We start from the raw sequence: 22,061 nt of genomic DNA on the forward strand, positions 1-22,061 counted from the left end.
GATGATTTCGTGGCATGGGGTGGATCACAGTTGGATGAGGGAGTGAACTGAGTCAGGTGTAGGTTTCATCATTGGTTTTGGTTTGAATCTGATTGGTAGGATTGGTGGTGAGAAAGTGTTTCCACTGTAGGTACCAGGAGAAGGAGAAAAGGGTTTTAACAAGTCCAGTGTGACAGAATTTGGAATTGGGACAAAAGGTAAGACCTTGGGAGAAAACTGATACTTCTGTTGGACTAAGGCTTTTGAAGGAAAGGGTCATGACTGCATTTCAGGTCTGTTTAGGTTCTGGATTCTGTATGGTGGTGGGAGGAAGTTTTTGAAGAGGCAGTACATGTGTAGGTCTGTGAGGCAGGGTTTGTTAGGTATGAGGAGGGGATGTGGAGGAGATTTGGAGGCTGGGAGTAGAAGGTGAACAGATTGGAGAGTTTTTTGGCATGACGTTGTGCTTTTGAGGTGACACTGCATGTGCTGCTTTAGTTCTTGGAGGGAAAAAGTTTCAGTGTGAGAGATGGGGTACAGGAATTTGGGACTGCACAGCATGAGAATTTTATGGATGGATAAGAGGTATTGCAACGAGGTTTGAGCCAGATTTGTGTGGTTTTGGAGGACTGGATTGGTGAAGATTAAGGACACAGATGGAAGTCATTGTGGAAGGAAGGGTTGCCGCTGAAGATGAGTAATTGTATGGGAAGGGCATTTGGGGGGAGGAGGGGGAGGGGGGGAATTCCTTGAGCCAGGCAACAACACAGGAACAGAGTGTGACTGGTTCTGGCTAGGGATAAGGGAACTTTTCTGTATTGGTGCAGACGGAAGGGGTAAAGATCCATCGTGGAGCATAAAAACGCATAAAAATACATAAATAACATAGAAATATGTGTGAAAAATATGCAAAAACACACCAAAATACATAGGAAAAAACCACAAAATGGATGTCCTTACAGTCCATAAAAGCCACCATGCAAGACACCTCATTATGGCCTGTTACTGGGCTCCCCCAGGCCAACACCTCCAGCCTACTTCCTGCAACATACCTTCTTACATAAAACCATTTCCTCAACTAACTCTCCACAGTTCCTGTTCCTTTACCACACAGTGCCCTCCTGCTCATCACTGTTGATGCCACGTCCCTTATACTAACATCCTCAATGCCCATGACCTTGCCACTATTGAACACTAACTTACCCAATCCTGACAGATTCCAAATGTACTACCACTTTCCTGGTCACCATGACTGACAGTAACCTCACCTGCAGTTTCTTCACTTTTGAAGGCATCGCCTACAAACAAGTCAGTGGTACAGCAGTGGGCACCCAGAATCCTAAACATCTCTCGTGGTTCAGATTATTTGATGAAATCTTCATCCATCCAGGACTTCAACATCTTATCTTCTCCAGAACCTCAACATCTTCTCTCCCATTCACCTCATCTGGTCTTCTTCAACACAACAAGCCACCTTTCTCGATGCTGACCTCAACCTCAGAGATGGTTATGTCAGTACCTCCTTCCATATCAAACCTACCAACCACCAGCAATACCTCCACTTTGATAGCTGCGACCTATTCCACACCAAGAAGTCCCTTGCATACAACCTGGCTAATGGGTGGCTGTCATATCTGAGGCCTTCACAGATTGAAATGACCCTCCGAATCTTATACAGAAACAGATCACTGATGCTTTATCCCTCCAGTAACCCATCACCTCCCAAAGTCCCACTGTTTAGTCACAGAGGAGCATCCTAACGTGGTGTTCTGTCGCCCATCTTACCTCCACAACATCCTGGCCTGTCCCTATGCAACTCCCAGTCTCAACTCCTTCTCACAGGGATCATATCTGCAACCACTGCATAACTTTTTAAATCGGTATGACTACCAACTAGCTGTCCGCCAGTATGAATGGCCACCTCAAAACTGTGGCCAGGAGCGAAGTAGATCAATCTGTGGCAGAACCTGCCACTACTGAACGTAGCATGCTTGATTTCAATGGCTGCTTCACAACCTGAGCCATTGGATCCTTCCCTCCACCACCAGCTTTTCTGACCTGTGCAGCTTGGAGTTCCCCTTACAACACATTCTGTGCTCCTGAAGTTATCCCAGCCTCAACCCACTGTAACCTGCTATCTTCACAACCTCCACACAACAGTTTCTGCTTCTTCGTTGTGTCATTTCCTCCCTCTTCATATTCCCTCACCCTCTTTGTGTGCTGCCCTCTGCCAATGCACCTGCCTATCCTTTCTCCTTCCTTGCTCCTCTCCTTTCCGGCTTGTGTCCTTTTCTGCTCCCCATTGTTTTTACCACAGCTCACCTCCCAACACTTTGTTGGCAGTCTCTAGTCCGTACACACCCTGCCAGACAATACTCACCTCCCCCCCCCCCCCTCCCGCAACTCATACCCTGCTATCACTCCCACTTTTCCATCCCACTCCAGATTGCTATTCATGTGACAGTCGCATTCTGGTCAAAGCTGCCAGTGGTGCATGAGGTGTGTTTGCTTATGTGAATCTGTATGTGTTTACTTTGTTGCAGAAGACTTTGGCCGAAAGCCATAATGTGTAACACTCTCAGTCTTTTTATTGCGCTTGTCTGCAGCTCAGTGGGTCATCTTTATGTTAAGTAGCAATCTATCCTTTTCCTGATATTGTAAACGTTAACTTACTAAATTCTCATTAAATAAACATGAACAACTTGGGATAATGCAGTAACCACTCATGCTGAAGCTAACATTCAGTGTATATGTGGCAAAACCTTGGCTTTGGCACTACTTCGAGGATTAATCAGTAAAATATTTATAATAATTTGTGTATTTGTTCAACAATAATGAAACCATGACCATTCTGTAGCTGACATAAACCCTATCCAGCTGTGTGTTGTAATCACTGTTTGTGTGCCTGCACCATCTGCTATTAATTTTATAAACAATTTTTGTTGTAAATGTTAATAACTTTATTAATAATTGAAGGGTATGGGGAAAGACAATGGTAACCCTCAAATTTGAATTTTTCAAACTAAGTACAGTAAGACAATGGTAATCCTGAACTATGCAAGGGGTGTGACGAGTTCATCTTATTGATGACAGATGCAGCACAATGTTGATTTGTTTCTGTGGGAACCCACATATGCTGGTGAGAAAAAATGGTAACCTTCAAATTCAAAATAGAGGCGGCAGCAGATTGCAGTGAGGGAAGTTGTGATATTTTTGTAATTTAAAGTGAATTGTGTGGTGATTCCAGTGATTCTGACTGTTTTGATGATGACATTAATGATCCAGATTTAAATTTACACAAGGAGATAGAAGATTCTACTTATATTAACTCTACTGCAAGTCAAGTAAGTTTTATTTTCTACATCATGTTTGCTGGTTACCACTATCTTTGTGCTAGCTAGTTAGGCTATGTATTTTACTTCCATATTCAACTTTTTTACAAGATCTTGATACGAAGATAGAGTCAACACATCTTTTAATGCAACTACATTGTCCTCTGTAAATCATGGGATGTTTACAAAAATAAATATTCTTGTATTTGTGGGTTACCATTGTATTTATCTTATCATTGATGCGGTTACCATCTTATTGGTTAACAGCACTTTTTCAATATTAGACTGTCCATACATTTTTTTTAATAGAATGAAGAGGATCACAACAGAACTGACCTTGGGAATAAAATTTCCCAATGAAAACACCGAGAAAAAGAAAAAAAGCTACTGAACAAACAACAACAGAAAAAACTTGAATGTAATAGTTGACTTGAATATACTGCAAAAGAAGATACAGTGATCCAGGCGAGAAATTTAGTTGGAGCTTCCTATAAATGTTCTAAAAAAGTGTTTGAACGGATTGGAGAGAAGCTTATACAGAGTATAAACAAGTCATTCTGAAACATTGTGGACTTCAATAGACAAAATTCTTATTTGTTTGGTTCTGTGCAGCTAGAACCCATAAAAAGAAGATATACAGGCAATGAAATTAGCGGGCGTAACAACACTGTACGATACAGTGTTATAAATGATGGCAGACACACTGATGTCTGTAAAGCTGCATTTTTAAGCATTCTTGCTTTGCAGCACAACAGAGGTAGAGTAGAAAACATACAATCCATAATGCGAACAGGGCTACTACTCCACTGGGACATAGAAGAGGCAAACACAATTGGACAGTGTGTGATACTACACGTGTCAGATCTGTATATTTTTCTTATATTCACTCTGTTATTACCTATGGAATAATATTTTGGGGAGTCAACAGTAAAAATATTCAAATAGTTTTCAAATTACAGAAAAGAGCAATTCATATAATAACCAAGAGTGGCAGTAGGGCTCACTGCCTTTTGAACATTTCAAAAAGCTGGAAATTCTAACTGTCCCCTGTGAATACATTTCTCAAAGTATTATGTATGTAAAAAAAAATATTGACTGCTATGTTAAAAATTCTTTAGTACACAGCTATGAAACTAGAAACCAATACAATCTGCATCTAGAGAGGAAAAATAATGTTAAAACTCAGCAGAGCTTGAAACTTCCTGGCAGATTAAAACTGTGTGCCCGACCGAGACTCGAACTCGGGACCTTTGCCTTTTGCGTGCAAGTGCTCTACCATCTGAGCTACCGAAGCACGACTCATGCCCGGTACTCATAGGTTTACTTCTGCCAGTACCTCGTCTCCAACCTTCCAAACTTTACAGAAGCTCTCCTGCGAACCTTGCAGAACTAGCACTCCTGAAAGAAAGGATATTGCGGAGACATGGCTTAGCCACAGCCTGGGGGATGTTTCCAGAATGAGATTTTCACTCTGCAGTGGAGTGTGCGCTGATATGAAACTTCCTGGCAGATTAAAACTGTGTGCCCGACCGAGACTCGAACTCAGGACCTTTGCCTTTCGCGTGCAAGTGCTCTACCATCTGAGCTACCGAAGCACGACTCACGCCCGTTACTCACAGCTTTACTTCTGCCAGTACCTCGTCTCCTACCTTCCAAACTTTACAGAAGCTCTACTGTGAACCTTGCAGAACTAGCACTCCTGAAAGAAAGGATATTGCGGAGACATGGCTTAGCCACAGCCTGGGGGATGTTTCCAGAATGAGATTTTCACTCTGGAGCGGAGTGTGCGCTGATATGAAACTTCCTGGCAGATTAAAACTGTGTGCCCGACCGAGACTCGAACTCAGGACCTTTGCCTTTCGCGTGCAAGTGCTCTACCATCTGAGCTACCGAAGCACGACTCACGCCCGTTACTCACAGCTTTACTTCTGCCAGTACCTCGTCTCCTACCTTCCAAACTTTACAGAAGCTCTACTGTGAACCTTGCAGAACTAGCACTCCTGAAAGAAAGGATATTGCGGAGACATGGCTTAGACACAGCCTGGGGCATGTTTCCAGAATGAGATTTTCACTCTGCAGTGGAGTGTGCGCTGATATGAAACTTCCTGGCAGATTAAAACTGTGTGCCCGACCGAGACTCGAACTCAGGACCTTTGCCTTTCGCGTGCAAGTGCTCTACCATCTGAGCTACCGAAGCACGACTCACGCCCGTTACTCACAGCTTTACTTCTGCCAGTACCTCGTCTCCACCTTCCAAACTTTACAGAAGCTCTCCTGCGAACCTTGCAGAACTAGCACTCCTGAAAGAAAGGATATTGCAGAGACATGGCTTGGCCACAGCCCGGGGGATGTTTCCAGAATGAGATTTTCACTCTGCAGCGGAGTGTGCGCTGATATGAAACTTCCTGGCAGATTAAAACTGTGTGCCCGACCGAGACTCGAACTCGGGACCTTTGCCTTTTCGTGCAAGTGCTCTACCATCTGAGCTACCGAAGCACGACTCACGCCCAGTACTCACAGCTTTACTTCTGCCAGTACCTCGTCTCCCACCTTCCAAACTTTACAGAAGCTCTCCTGCGAACCTTGCAGAACTAGCACTCCTGAAAGAAAGGATATTGCGGAGACATGGCTTAGCCACAGCTTGTTGTAACAAGAGTGTTGTTCATAACACAATAAATATGCAATTACTCTTTACCTTTTTTATAGTTTTTGCTTATGTGTGCAAATGTACGTCATTTTTAAATAAAGTGTTGGACTTCTATCTGACTCTTCCACTTTTCATCTTTTTTTGGTGGCTGAAGCACACAAAACTTATTCAACTGAGGCATGAGAATAACAACCTTCAGGCAGAGTTAGAGAAAGTGGGTGCAGAACTGCAAAAAACCAAGCAAATGAAATTGACATTAGAAGGTAAAAAAACATTTTCTGGTTTTAAGCTGTTCCATTATCAATGTATTTGTTTGAATTAACTAGATTCATAATTTTATTTCATTGAATAATATGCAATCGTTACAACATTGTGAGTGCTAGTCTTTTAGAATTATATATTGCTGCTCTAACTTAGAGTATTTTTCCATAAAAATTAGAATTTGCCCTTCTTGAACTTTGCCATAAAAAAGTGAAACTGTTATTAACTTCTGATCAGTGCAGTTATTCTAATTTTATGAATTTGGTATGAAAAACTAATTTAATCTCAAATTCTTCCCTATGGTGGCATAATTATACTGCTGATCAAATCACAGTTTTGATTTCACAAGGATTTCTCAGCTGACTAGGGAGGTGTGTGACCATGAACACTAGAACTGCATGGAAATTTTCACTACTGCTTGTAGAAATTGAAACACCCAGATGTAATGGTTGGAATTACTTGTTACACCACGCTCACTCTTTGTAAAGCCTGAAAATGTAGTGGAAACATGCAAGCAGTACTGGTGTGCCTTGTTGACATCAAAGGGCTCAGTATCAAAATGTAAGTGAAGTCAAATGAAGCAGGATGATTGGCCTCCAGGAGATAGATTTGTCATTCTGTGACATCGATGTTCATACAGGACGTGCAGCTACAACAAGGATGACTGTGTGGAACTAGTGAATTGAAGAGGATTGTAGACAGTGACGAGCAGGTGCTGGACCACACAATGCAACCAGTGTGGAATAACCAACGTATTGTCCACATGACCATAACCAATGTAACAGCTTTGTCCACAGTGTTACTTTGATGTTGGAATGCTGCAAAGTGTGTGGACAGGCCTGTGTCGATGACCCGATGCCTTCTTCGAAAACTGGACTGGTGACACGCATACCATTGCATCAGCTTCCATTGACCAGAAACTACCACTGCCTCAGACTTCAATGAGCATATGAACAACTGTAACAGATGTGCTGGGTGGCAGAACTTATTGTTCCCAAGCATCCTGTTTCAACTTGTCCTATAGCGATGACCGTCCGCCTGCTTAGCTGGGTGGTAACATGCTTGCCTCCCATGCAGTGGGCCCAGGTTCAATTCCTGGCCAGATTGGAGATTTTCTCCACTCGTGGACTGTGTGTTGTGTTGTCCTCATCATCCTCATCATCGACCGCAAGTGGCGCCGACTGAAATAAGACTTGAACTTGGCTGCCGAACCGAAATGGCACCTCCTGGTTAACAGTGCCATATGATCATTTCATTTCATTTTTTCATAGTGATGATCATGTGTGTGTTAAACACTACCATGGCATCAGCAATCGTGGAGACTACATTGTTGAATGGCACATCTGTTAAATGTTGAGTGTTATGATTTGGGATGTCATTGGTATTAATGTGCAATCTCACCTCCTACATACAGAGTGCAGTCTGAACAGTAACTGCTATTCAGGGAGACTTAAGAGGCCAAGGCACTGCCCATCCTGCAGGCATCTCCACGTGCCATATTTCAGCAGGACATCGTTCAATTGCATGTGGTGAGGAATGTGCAAGCCTGCTTCGAAGAACAATGAGCACTAGTGCTTCGCCAGACCACATGTTCACCTGACATGTTAGCCATCGAACATGCCTGGGATATGGTCAATGGACATTTTGTTCATTCTGATTGTCTGCAACCATTGTTGATGATTAGTGGATGTGGCCACAAACAATGTGGCAGTGTGTTCCTCGTAATACATCCAGACCCTCTTTCATTCCATGCTATGATATCTAGAGGATATCATTGCAGCGTGTGGTGGCTTCACAGAGCACTGAATTCTCACTGTCAGAATGAATGTACAGTTTTGTAATTGTAATCATTTGTGTATTGTAATGTCCCTAATCAGTGAAGTAAATTTAATTGTAATCCCTTGTGCCCTTTGTGGTGCTACAATTTTCACAAACAGTAATCTAAATCGTTCATCCCAAAAACAGTGGTATGAGCCATTTGCATACAAAGCTGCACATCTTACTCTAAGAGTCATTTGAATGATGACCTATTGAAGGTATAATAAGAGACTAACCTTGGTAAGATGAAAAAACAGAACCAGACACACAAATATTTCATTGTTGTGATTTATTGCTATATTTCCCTCTGATTAAAATAATTACACTATCTGAACAATAAACTTTTTCTATTGATGTTACTAAGTGTTCCATGGCTATTCAGTTTTTATTCTGTTCCACTTTGCTTTGACCACTTCATTGAAATAATATTGAAATATTATGCTTGCACCTTGATAACTGAATAACCATGGAACACTTAATATTGACAGTAGAAAAAGTTTGTTGTTCAGAGAGTGTAATTATTATAAGCAGAGGGAAATAATAGCATTAAGTCACGACATTGAGATATGTGTGTTTTTGATTATATCATATCAGTGATTTGTTTCTTCGTGCTGCCAAGGTTTCTTCCTTAGACTCAGAGTAGGAAATAGTTCTCCTCATAGTACACACAGTTTTGCACGTGTATAGCTCATAATAATGTTTATGGGATGAGCGACTAATATTTTAAGCATGTTTTTATGTAGCTCTGAGTGTTCAAGGTCAAGCACATTCCTTGTGAGAGAAGCATTTACACATTCACGTACAAGCAATAAAATATCAGAGGAGAATTATTTTCCATTCTTTTTTTTCAGTATGTAAATGATACATGCTTTGCAAATCACAGCTCGTTTTTAAAGAGAGAGAGAGAGAACCTGTGGTTTACAGAATAAAAGGGGTATTTAACTGATTGTAGAGGGCAAAAAGTGTACAGTAGGTTGTGATATCGGAGTGAAACAACTGGGGTTTTGGTATGAAATGTTTCACACCATGCATGATCTTTCACACTGCTGTTATGTATGCCATGTTTTGCCTTACAAATATTCTCGGTGTTATTCATTGTAGTGGACCTGCTTGTAGTGCCATTAGACCATGATATGTCCACATGACAATGGACTTCTTCACCTTTCACAGGGACGGATGCTAAAGAGAGCACTGAATATCCAAGCTACTAAAAAAATTATGTAGTCCCTGTTGCGATAACTCTTCTGTATTGCGATAACTCTTCTGTATTGTGAACACAATCTCTCTAATGCACAACTTCATTTATGTTTGTGGACGAACATATCTTTCTTAACCTGTAATCCAAAATAGATCACAACATGTATTTATTACTGATATTACATTATGGAATGACATATCTCGTATAATCTTCAGTTGTTCTGGCATTGACATTATCGCCCATGCCTATTGCTCCATGTCTTCCAAAGCTTTGCCAGGCTGCGACGACAAAGCATAAGCAGGTCTTTTACACACCATCTGCACATGTGGCGAACCAGTGTGTGCACAAGGGGCTGTTCCGCACTTAACAACTACCTAAACAATGTTTTCAGTTTACATGAGCATCTTTCATCAGCTTGAGTGGTTAGAAGTGGAACATGTTATTCTACAAAATGGACACATTGCACGACAATAGGCAATTCAACCATTGTAAATAACCAGATTCTCATCAGAAAAAAAGTCACTTAAGTCCAGTCTTGGGTCCACTATTGTTACTCATATGTGTTAGCACTTCAATGTTATACACAAGTAGAATTAGTTCTTTCGTGAATGAAATGGCTATCATATTCAGCATAATAGAAGAATTGTTGGCCGAGCAGTTCTAGGCTCTTCAGTACGAAACCGCGCTGCTGCTACGGTTACAGGTTCGAATCCTGCCTCGGGCATGGTTGCGTGTGATGTCCTTAGGTTAGTTAGGTTTAATTAGTTCTGAGGCTAGGGGACTGATGACCTCAGATGTTAAGTCCCATAGTGCTTAGAGCCATTTGAACCATTTAGAAGAATTGTAAATAATTTATTTTATGTTTTTATACAACTAGTCTCGTTTTAATGTAAAGAGATGCATCATAGATTGTTCTCCAAATCTTATGGAAGAACATTTCTGATAAGTATATACCAGTCAACAGAGTTAAAAGCTTTCTTTAAATATACAAATGCTGCGGAGATAGATTTGCCTTTCTTTAACCTGTCCTCTAAGATAAGTCATAAGGTTAACATTATTTTGTGTATTCCTACAAATCTCCATAACTTAAACTGATATTCTGTGAGGTGCTTGTCTGTGTTTTTCTATTCTTTTGTAAATAATTTGTGTCAGTATTTTGCAGCCATAACTTAAAACTGATAGTTTGATAATGTTCACACCTCGTCTTTGGAATTGGTATTGTTACATTCTTCTTGAAGTCTGGAGTTATTTTGCGTGTCTCATATATCCAACGCACCAGGTGGAATGGTTTTGTCTTGGTTGTCTCACCCAAGAATCTCAGTAATTTTGAGAGAATCTGGTCTACTCCAGGGGCCTTCTTTAGACTGAGGCATAATGTTTAAAAATTTCCTGTTTAATTATTAACAATAATTGAAAGAGGAAAAAATACATGTTGAGATTCTTAATTTACTCAGTTCAGGCAATTCACATTATTGCAAATCTAAGTAGATAACAGGTCAGTAAGTTTATGTATATTGTTTCAGTGATGTTCTAAGGAAATATATTCATTTTAAATAAACATCTTTAGAAGAATTATCAGCTGATTTCATGAAGCTGTAGTGGCCACTTCTTGGTTGACAATTTTTAGTGAATGTTGAAATGGGACTAGGTTCTCGTCATTATCTGAAATTCCTTCCTCATGTCAACATTCTCTGAAGAGATCATTTTAGCTCGAATTTTTGGCTTTCTGGACTTTATACTGTTATGTCTATACCAAGTTCCAGTAGTTAACTTCTCTTAAAAAAATTAGTACAAATGAGTGTACTATCTCAGATTAAATTTCACATTAATATGCTAACAAATATGCTAACAAATATGCTAACAAATAAATACCCCACTCATACGGTTATAGTTGGTGGGGACTTCAACCTACCCTCGGTATGTTGGCAAAAATACTTGTTCAAAACCGGTGGTAGGCAGAAAACGTCTTCCGAGATTGTCCTAAATGCATTCTCCGAAAATTATTTAGAGCAGTTAGTCCACGAACCCACGCGAATTGTAAATGGTTGCAAAAACACACTTGACCTCTTGGCCACAAACAATCCAGAGCTGATAGAGAGCATCATGACTGATACAGGGATTAGTGATCACAAGGTCATTGTAGCTAGGCTCAATACCATTTCTTCCAAATCCATCAGAAACAAACGCAAAATAATTTTATTTAAAAAAGCGGATAAAGTGCCACTAGAAGCCTTCCTAAAAGACAATTTCCATTCCTTCCGAACTGACTATGCGAATGTAGACGAGATGTGGCTCAAATTCAAAGATATAGTAGCAACAGCAATTGAGATATTCATACCTCATAAATTGGTAAGAGATGGAACGGATCCCCCGTGGTACACAAAAAAGGTCCGAACGCTGTTGCAGAGGCAACGGAAAAAGCATGCGAAGTTAAGAAGAATGCGAAATCCTGAAGATGGGCTAAAATTTACAGACGCCCGAAATTTGGCACGTACTTCGATGCGAGATGCCTTTAATAGGTTCCACAACGAAACATTGTCTCGAAATTTGGTAGAAAATCCGAAGAAATTCTGGTCATATGTAAAGTACACAAGCGGCAAGACGCAGTCAATACCTTCGCTGCGCAGTGCCGATGGTACTGTTATCGACGACTGTGCCGCTAAAGCGGAGTTATTGAACGCAGTTTTCCGAAATTCCTTCACCAGGGAAGACGAATGGAATATTCCAGAATTTGAAACACGAACATCTGCTAGCATGAGTTTCTTAGAAGTAGATACCTTAGGGGTTGCGAAGCAACTCAAATCGCTTGATACGGGCAAGTCTTCAGGTCCAGATTGTATACCGATTAGGTTCCTTTCAGATTACGCTGATACTATAGCTCCCTACTTAGCACTCATATACAACCGCTCGCTCACCGATAGATCTGTACCTACAGATTGGAAAATTGCGCAGGTCGCACCAGTGTTCAAGAAGGGTAGTAGGAGTAATCCATTTAACTACAGACCTATATCATTGACGTCGGTTTGCAGTAGGGTTTTGGAGCATATACTGTATTCAAACATTATGAATCACCTCGAAGGGAACGATTTATTGACACGTAATCAGCATGGCTTCAGAAAACATCGCTCTTGTGCAACGCAGCTAGCTCTTTATTCGCACGAAGTAATGGCCGCTATCGACAGGGGATCTCAAGTTGATTCCGTATTTCTAGATTTCCGGAAAGCTTTTGACACCGTTCCTCACAAGCGACTTCTAATCAAGCTGCGGAGCTATGGGGTATCGTCTCAGTTGTGCGACTGGATTCGTGATTTCCTGTCAGGAAGGTCGCAGTTCGTAGTAATAGACGGCAAATCATCGAGTAAAACTGAAGTGATATCAGGTGTTCCCCAGGGAAGCGTCCTGGGACCTCTACTGTTCCTGATCTATATAAATGACCTGGGTGACAATCTGAGCAGTTCTCTTAGGTTGTTCGCAGATGATGCTGTAATTTACCGTCTAGTAAGGTCATCCGAAGACCAGTATCAGCTGCAAAGCGATTTAGAAAAGAATGCTGTATGGTGTGTCAGGTGGCAGTTGACGCTAAATAACGAAAAGTGTGAGATGATCCACATGAGTTCCAAAAGAAATCCGTTGGAATTCGATTACTCGATAAATAGTACAATTCTCAAGGCTGTCAATTCAACTAAGTACCTGGGTGTTAAAATTACGAACAACTTCAGTTGGAAGGACCACATAGATAATATTGTCGGGAAGGCGAGCCAAAGGTTGCATTTCATTGGCAGGACACTTAGAAGATGCAACAAGTCCACTAAAGAGACAGCTTACACTACACTCGTTCGTCCTCTTTTAGAATATTGCTGCGCGGTGTGGGATCCTTACCAGGTGGGATTGACGGAGGACATCGAGAGGGTGCAAAGAAGGGCAGCTCGTTTTGTATTATCGCGTTATAGGGGAGAGAGTGTGGCAGATATGATACACGAGTTGGGATGGAAGTCATTACAGCATAGACGTTTTTCGTCGCGGCGAGAGCTTTTTACGAAATTTCAGTCACCAACTTTCTCTTCCGAATGCGAAAATATTTTGTTGAGCCCAACCTACATAGGAAGGAATGATCATCAAAATAAAATAAGAGAAATCAGAGCTCGAACAGAAAGGTTTAGGTGTTCGTTTTTCCCGCTCGCTGTTCGGGAGTGGAATAGTAGAGAGATAGTATGATTGTGGTTTGATGAACCCTCTGCCAAGCACTTAAATGTGAATTGCAGAGTAGTCATGTAGATGTAGTAGATGTAGATATTAGTAACTAACGGGAGAAAACGTTTTGTTACTAATCCAACTTTGAAAATTCATGATATGAACTGTGAAATCATGTTACACTACATATTCTTGAATATTTACTTTTTACCTATATCTGGAAAGCTACAATGTTTGTTGTTGTTGTTGTGGTCTTCAGTCCTGAGACTGGTTTGATGCAGCTCTCCATGCTACTCTATCCTGTGTCTGGTTGTGTACCAAGTCTAGGTCAAAGAAAGTCTGTGGTCAGTTGCGCATAAATACCCAGATTGTGCAGTACTAATTGGTGGTTGCTTTAACTTGCTGAGTATAGGGTAGTGTATGGATTCATTGGAGGGGGTACAGATAGACAGTCTTGTAAAGCACTTTTTAATATGTTTACTGAATACTGTCTTGGTTAGATAGTTTAGCAGTTCACATGCAATGGAAGTGTCTTGAACCTTGCATCTACAAACAGGCTGCACCTTATCGATGGTGTCAGTGTGCAACTATGGTTACAAAGGTTAATAAATCAGTCAAGAGGGCTAGGAGAGTGTTCCTGCTAGAAAGAGCAGATAAGCAGTTAGCATCTCACTTAGACAATGAACTGCAGTCATTTAGTTCTAGAATGATGGAATATGGGCCAAGTTCAAACAGATTGTAAATCATGCTCTGGACAAGTAAGTGTCTAGTAAGTGGATTTAAGGACAGAAAAGACCCACCATAGTTTAATACTGAAATTTGGAATATGCTGAGGAAGCAAAGGCTGTTGCACTCTCAGTTCAAAAGGGGCAGTGTAACTGACAACAGGCAAAACCTAGTAGAGATTCACGCATCTGTAAAAAAATTTATGCGCTAAGTATACAACAGCTAACACCATCATACCTTGGCTAAACATCTGGCGGAGAACACGAAAAATTCTGGTCCTATGTGACATACCTAACCAGGTCTAAGGCTTCCATCCAGTCGTTCCCTGACCAGTCTGGTTTAACAGTAGAAGATGGCAAAAGAAAGGCCAAAGTTATAAATTCCATATTTAAAGAATCTTTCACACACAGGAGGGGAATCGTACAAATGTACATCGTTTGACCATTGCACCGAGTCCTGTATGGATGACGTAGTAATAAGCATCCCTATATACGAAGACAGTAACTTGTTCTTGGAGGAACAGTTACTGTTGATGACTTTGCAGCTTTTCTCTGGAATAAATGATGACTAACTGACAACCTCAGCTGCAGCTGCTGACAGGTGTTGTTGATATACCTTTATGTGGACAGCTGAAAATGTGTGCCCCGACCGGGACTCGAACACGGGACCTCCTGCTTACATGGCAGACGCTCTATTCATCTGATCCACTGAGGACACAGGTGAATAGCGGGACTGCATGGACTTATCCCTTGCACGCTTTCCATGAGGCTCCCATTCTCAACTGTCCACAATACTACATATGTATTGTACCTTATAGACATTTGCCCACCCACTCAATAGTATAGTTAAAGGCTACCCAGCCATTGACCTTCATCTGTGCGAATGCGCACAGGTTGCCCAAACTCTTACGGGAATCGCCAAAGTGTGCGCGAGTAATGAGTGGGTGGGCAAATGTCTATGAGGTACAATACATATGTAGAATTGTGGACAGTTGGGAATGTGAGTCTCACGGGAAGAGTGCAAGGGATAAGTCCCTGCAGTCGCGCTATTCATCTGTGTCCTTGGAGGCTCAGATGGATAGTGTCTGCCATGTAAGCAGGAGGTCCCGGGTTCGAGTCCTGGTCGGGGCACACATTTTCAGCTGTCCACATCGAGGTATATCAACACCTGTCAGCAGCTGAGGTTGTCAGTTAGTCATCATTTATTTATAAGCACCCCTGGCGTAGAGCAACAACTGAAAGAATTGAAAAGAAATAAGCTGCCAGGTCTGAATGGATCCCAATTTGGTTTTACAAAGAGTACTTTATGTCATTGACCCCTTACTTAGTTTGTGTTTATCTCAAATCTCTCGAACAGTGCAAAGTGCCAAGCAACTGGAAAAAGCGCAAGTGGCTCCTGTATATAAGAAGAGTAAAAGATTGGATGCGCAAAATTACTGACCAATATCCTTAACATCAGTTTGCTGCAGAATTCTAGAGGATATTCCGAGTTAGAATATAATAAATTTCTTAGAGGCCGAGAAGCTCATGTCCATTAATCATCACAGATTTAGAAAACATTGATCATACAAAACACAGCTTGTGTTTTTCTCACATGATATACTGCTAGCTATGGATGAAGAGCAGCAGGCAGATTTGATATTTCTAGATTTCCGAAAAGCATTCAACATGGTACCCCCTGCAGACTGTTAATGAAGGTGTGTGCATATGGAGTAGGCTCCTAGATATATGACTAGCTCAAAGACTTCTTAAGTAATAGAAACCTGTATGTTGTCCTCAACGGCGAGTGTTCATTGGAGACAGAGGTAACATCAAGAGTGTCCTGGGGATAGGATTGTTGCTGTTTTCTGTATACATAAATAATCTGGCAGATTGGGTAGGCAGCAATCTGCGGTTGTTCACAGTTGATGCTGTGGTGAACAGGAAGGTGCCAAAGATAAGTGACTGTAAGTTGATACAAGATGATGTAAACAAAATTTCAAGTTTGTGTAATGAATGGCAACTGGCTCTTAATGCAGAAAAATGTAAGTTAATACAGATAAGTAGAAAAAAACAAGGCCATAATGTTCAGATACAGCATTAGTAGTGACGTGCTTGACACAGTCACATCACTGAAACAGCTGGGCATAACGTTGCAAAGTGATATGAAATGGAACGATCATGTGAGGATTGTGTTGCCGAAGGCGAATGGTCGACTTTGGTAGATTGGGAGAATTGTAGGAAAGTGTAGGACATCTGTAAAGGAGACAGCTTATAGGCCACTACTGCGACCTATTCTTGAGCACTGCTCAAATGTTTGGGATCTGCACCAAGTTGGATTGAAAGAAAACACGGAAGCAATTCAGAGGTGAGGTGCTAGATTTGTTGCCAATAGGTTCAGTCAGCATGCAAGTGTTATGGGTATGCTCCGGGAGCATAAGTGGGAATCCCTGGAGGGAAGAAGACATCCACTTTGAAGAATGCCACTGAGAAAGTTTAGAGAACCTGCATTTGAAGCTGACTGCTAAACAAGCCTATTGCCGCAACATATGTTTCGTGTAGGGACCACGAAAATAAGATATGAGTAATTAGGGCTCATACAGAGGCACATAGACAGTTGTTTTTCCCTTGCTCTATCTGCAAGTGGAATGGGAAAGGAAAAGACTAGTTTTGGTACAAGGTACCCTCTACCAAGCACCATACGGTGGCTTGCAGTGTACGTATGTAGATGCATACGAGGAATTGGTTTCTTATGTTTGGAATTGTGGATGAAAATATTTATAAGTCATGATGTCAGGTATATTTTTCACACTTGGTGTTGCTACATAGGCAAATAATTCTGAGTAAAGGTACTAGGTTATGTTGTGACGATTTACTTATGTTGTCAGCACACATGGATAGCTCAAAAATACGCATGGTTTTCTGGCAGTTTCCGGCGACTGTGCACACAGGAAACCGACGCGTGTTAGACACTGTCCCGTCTCTCACTCTCGTATGTAAAATATCGGGTGTTCGAGACGGTGGAAAGCCGAAGGACTCTAGAATTTGCGTCGAAATTCTCGAGGCACTGCAGTTTGTTTAAAACTGTAGTAGTTAATGCCCAATAAATAAATATTGTTGCAGAGAGAGAGTCAAGATATAATCACTTACGTAGCTGCACTACTATTCTCAGTGTTACGTACACTCTTTGCTAAACATTGACTGTGGCAATGAAAAAAAGATTTTTACCAGTCAGCAATTTACTTAGAAGCAATCCTGAGCCTCGTATTATTATTTATTATCGTTGGGTCTGTTGTGTGTATTTAATGAAAATTTTTCTGTGTATTATTTTCCCGATAGGAAAAGGTTTAAAGTACTTTTTCTTGTTATCTCTTGTGTGAATCCCAAAAAATCATGTGATTAATTATATTTCACATAATGGGTGCCAGTGTGCCATTATGACAAAAGAATGGCAGATGGCAAATGAAAAACTTGAATTCTAGCAGTAATTAATTTTTCCATTTAATTATATTCACATGGATGGATAGGTATGAAATGATATTAAAAGGACAAATAATATTTACACATATATTGTGAAAAAACTTATGCAAAATTAACAAATCATGCATTCTAACCTTTAACAAAAGCACCTAATAGGTCTGAGACATGACCTGAGTTGCTCATAGTTTTTTTATTCTTAGTTGTTAATGGAAATAAGTTTGTTATTAATTTTTTGTTCAGAGCATGTAAAGGTGTAGAGTTCTCTCATTCCAAAATAATGTTTAATTATTGATAGCACATTTACAGGCATAAACATGCATATTTTAATTTGTTGTTGACACAGTTCTCTCGTGATTATTGTAGCATTTTACTAAAGTTTTTATTAGGCTTTCCAGTAGATCATACAAGTTCACTGAAAAAGTATTAACTAATACAGTAGAACCTAAGTTAATGAATTTAGAAAATGCTTTTACAGAGTTACCTGAGGAGTTACACAATGAAATAAATAACCTGTTTGATTTAGTTTTGGAGGAAGCCAAAGAGCAGTTTCAAGAATTATATGCAAGATTAAGAATGTAGGTCAGTTTGTGTGTTAAACAATTCAAATAGGTTAAGGATCAAATTTCTGAAACAAAAGATAGTGATTGGCATTAGAAAAATGTAAAGAATTTGGGGAAATAATTAAAACACTCAAGGCTTTATCTAATTTGGAGAAATGTACTGGAATTTGTAAGTCATACATTACAAGAGAAAGTAGAATTAACTAACAGTAGCTCTAATTCTAAGGAAGATGTTGCACCAACAAAAGGAATTAGGACGATTGTGTAGTACCTACTGTTCAATGAAACATACTAAATGGGACAAGTAGTTCAGAATTTCAGGTAATCCTAAATGAACTACTGCATATGTCAGTGGGACTAGCTCTGGTAGAGATTATGAATAAAACATTTATAGGACAATCCTTATTGAAAATGTGTACCTGACCATTATCACCACCAGATTGACTTGGTAAAATTGCAAGAGAGGGTGCAGAAGAATCTATATATACAGGCACAGCAAAGAATCAAGACCTTTAATGATAAAACTATTATACCCAGTTTTCAAATAGACAATCGTAAAGGAGGAGACAAATTTTTCCCTCATTACAAGGGACCATTCAAAGTTGAAGACATACCACATCAGTTAGTAAACCCTGATACAGGACAAAATAAAGGACGGTACGATACTGACATGCTTACATGATTTAAGGCCAGGGGTAGTGTACATCCTTTGTGACTTTGGTGGCTTGGCAACTTCTGACTTCCCCAGTTAAATTACTTAATATTTCTCTTTTTAGTTTTCCTGGAGACCGTTTCTTTCTTCTTCAATAAAGTAATATCTTCTACTATCCCTTTGCTGTAAAAGTAACAGTAAAAAAATATAAGGGGACTATGCTTGACTTGAGAATGGTCAGGTAGGCCCCTGTTGTGTCTACAACAGCAGGAAGTGTAATGTCTTACTAGCACTTTTTTTATGACTATTGAACCGCTACATTTAGTTAATAGAAATCTATTAATCTGTAAACTAAACTGTACATAGATTAAATTTATCATGAATATAGGACAGTTAATATTTCCACGTCTTTTATTTAATTTCATGTTACTATGTACATGTGATACATGAGAAACTAAATATAAGAACAATTTTAGTTTTATTCTCATATGATAGCATTAGGAGTTGGAAGAATATATAGTACTATAAAATATATAGAAGAGTGAAATAGCAATGACAATGTGCTTTCACTAAATTACAAATATAGTAAAATGATTATTTAAGAATTATGAGTAAAATGTTATTTGTTTTACATATGTTATAAAACTGAATGAAGAAGGATAGTATGGCTGGGTTTATATTTCATTTTCTTAGGGGAGGTTAGTCATGGTAGAGTGTGACAGATGAAACTGACTTTAATGTTTATAGTGAGAATTTGACAATGACTTAACTTGAAAATACTTCACTTACTACTGTATTTTGTAGGGGTTCATTAGAGTGAATTTTTGGATATTCTGCAATGGCGAAACCGTGGCAAAGCCAATGTGTAGGAAATGCCAAACACCTTCTTCCTCCGACGTCATGATGAAGTAACTTATCAGATAGGGTCCTTGGTAAGGGAATCTTATCTAAGGGGTACTACTTCTTTTCTTCTTTGATCCTTACATACCTGTCCCTTTGTTTCCTTTTCTTACTTCTCCCTTAGCGGTACTAAATATGTCCTCCCTCTGTAACCATATGCAAAGTTCCCCTTCTCTTTTTAGTCCACATGATTGATGTTACAACCTACAACAGTAAAATTGCACTGGAGGGTATTTCACATACGATGATGACAATAGACTAACATAATTTTATGGAGTGGCCATTAAGTGACACATGTTAGGCACATTGTGTGATGTAGTGGAGGAGAGTTGATGGAGGATGTAGAAGGCTAGAAAAATTGATGACATGCTAACATGTGTAAAGGGTGAGAGATAATATGCTAAAGAGTCAACAGTCTAACAAGATGGTGTGCTAACTTATTTTCAGCAGAATGTCATGCGGAATGGGAGTTAGAACATACATAAGGGTGAGAACTACATGTATGTGGTGTCATACTCATTATAAACAAAAGTAACAAGCAAAAAAAGAAAGAGAAATGTTAAACAAAGAGTTCAAATGCAGAGGTAGAGAGTAATCAGGTGGGGTCAGTGTAAACTAATTATGGAGACACTTTTCATCTAAATTGAGAAAAGATTGTAGAAAAGGGTTACTAGCTGTGTGTACTGATTAAGTTACAATGATACACACCCAAAATCGCAAAATAGGTGTAGGAGAAGAAAAGGATAGGTGAATCCTTGGGAGTAATGGCCTATGCCTTGGTCAGGAGAATCTGTGGGAGGAATGGTCTGTACTTTGATCAGATGAATTCATTGGGGGAATGACCTGTAGCATATTTTTTTGTGTGTGAAGGGGAAAAGAGGGACACCAACTTCCGTGGCGGTATTGAGGTTTGACTCAGTGTCTGTCCCTAGAATGAGTTTAAGTAGAGTTATTAAGGATGGAGTTGTATAGTGATTGATGGTCACAATACGGAAGTTTTCTCCAAATTGTTTGTAAAGTTGAATAGATTTACTTGATAGCTGAGAATAGTTTGGATAGACAATGCAAAGGATAATTTGGAGCAGAGACATTTCACAGAAGTTCACAAGAGCATGTACTGACGTGTACTGAGATTTGACTCTAGAGATAGTGCAATGGAAATACACCTATTGGGTTACTCATCACGTAGCAAAAACATAAGAAAGTGTTGGAAAGTATATTCAAACTCACATATTAAAATGATATATCTATCTCTGTAGAAATATCATTACATAACAGTTTACTGAATTATAGAAACAGAATGTGGAAGTATGGAAGACAAATACTCATAACACTACATAACAGAGTCTGCCTCAAAACAAATAAGACATATCATTTTCTTAAATGGTTAAAACTGAAAGGATGATATTAAAAATAATGTTGAAAACTGGAAATGGATGTGACTATGCAGCACTTGTGCCCTGTTATTAAAAAGTGGAGGATTTTCTCCTTAACAAAAGGTCAGTTATCATGAAATAATTGTGTTTTAAAGTTTAATATTATGAGAATTCATTAGTGACTAGCAGAGTAAAGAGTTGTCCCGACAACTTTCCTTTAAGTGGGGTGAATCTGTGGTGTTACATGCTGTTTGGGCAAATGACATTTTCCACTTCCTATTTATTACAAGGAAAGGTGACTGTGACAAAATAGTAAAGTAGAATTAGGCAGAGAATAAGTTATGAAACATAACTGGTAGTCGTTTTGTTTCACATTTGTCCATAGTTGAACGGAGAGGTGTGCAGTTTGAGTAATTAGCAATGGGTGACAGCGAGTAAACGTCTTCACCTGCTGTTGTCAGGGCCTTTTATGCTTTCAAGTCATTGCTTGGCTGTTCCTTGACTCAAGGAGCAAACATCCTCTTCAACAATGTAAACGGCAACGAACAAAGGAAACTCTAAAATGAAATTACTTACTTACAAACTACTTTTCATTGAGCCTTTAAGCTGATGTTATGTTTGAAGTAAATTGTATCTGCTTTAATTTATGAGGTAATTGTGAACTGTACACCCATTGAAACAAATACAAGTCAGTCAATGATGAAATGTTAACATCATTTTGCAATTAGAGTAGATATTGTTTTTTCTTCTACCAATAACACCTCCAACAGAGAGTTCAAGTCTTTCCAGGGCTCAGCATGGTTCTACAGACATACTGCTTTGCACGACCTAAAGAAGAAAATTAACAGTGACTGAGTTACATTAGAGATAAAGTAACACACAATACGTCAGGTGACATATCAAATGTGAATGTTTCAACTCAGCTCCAAACACATAAGAAGAGGATCAGAAACACATCATCTG

At 39.7% G+C, this 22,061-nt stretch overlaps 1 protein-coding gene across 4 annotated transcripts in view; it reads left to right on the plus strand.

Annotated features, from left to right (window-relative positions):
* LOC126335145 (uncharacterized) overlaps positions 1 to 22,061 on the plus strand; it is a 174,647-nt gene that overhangs the window by 25,054 nt on the left and 127,532 nt on the right. For all 4 annotated transcript variants that reach the window (XM_049998106.1, XM_049998107.1, XM_049998108.1 and 1 more), the window contains exon 3: positions 6,113 to 6,221. In XM_049998106.1, the coding sequence (XP_049854063.1) occupies positions 6,113 to 6,221 (109 nt within the window). The remainder of the gene's footprint in view (positions 1 to 6,112; positions 6,222 to 22,061) is intronic.

The sequence above is a fragment of the Schistocerca gregaria genome, chromosome 2 (assembly GCF_023897955.1).
Source record: "Schistocerca gregaria isolate iqSchGreg1 chromosome 2, iqSchGreg1.2, whole genome shotgun sequence".
NCBI classification, from domain to species: domain Eukaryota; kingdom Metazoa; phylum Arthropoda; class Insecta; order Orthoptera; family Acrididae; genus Schistocerca; species Schistocerca gregaria.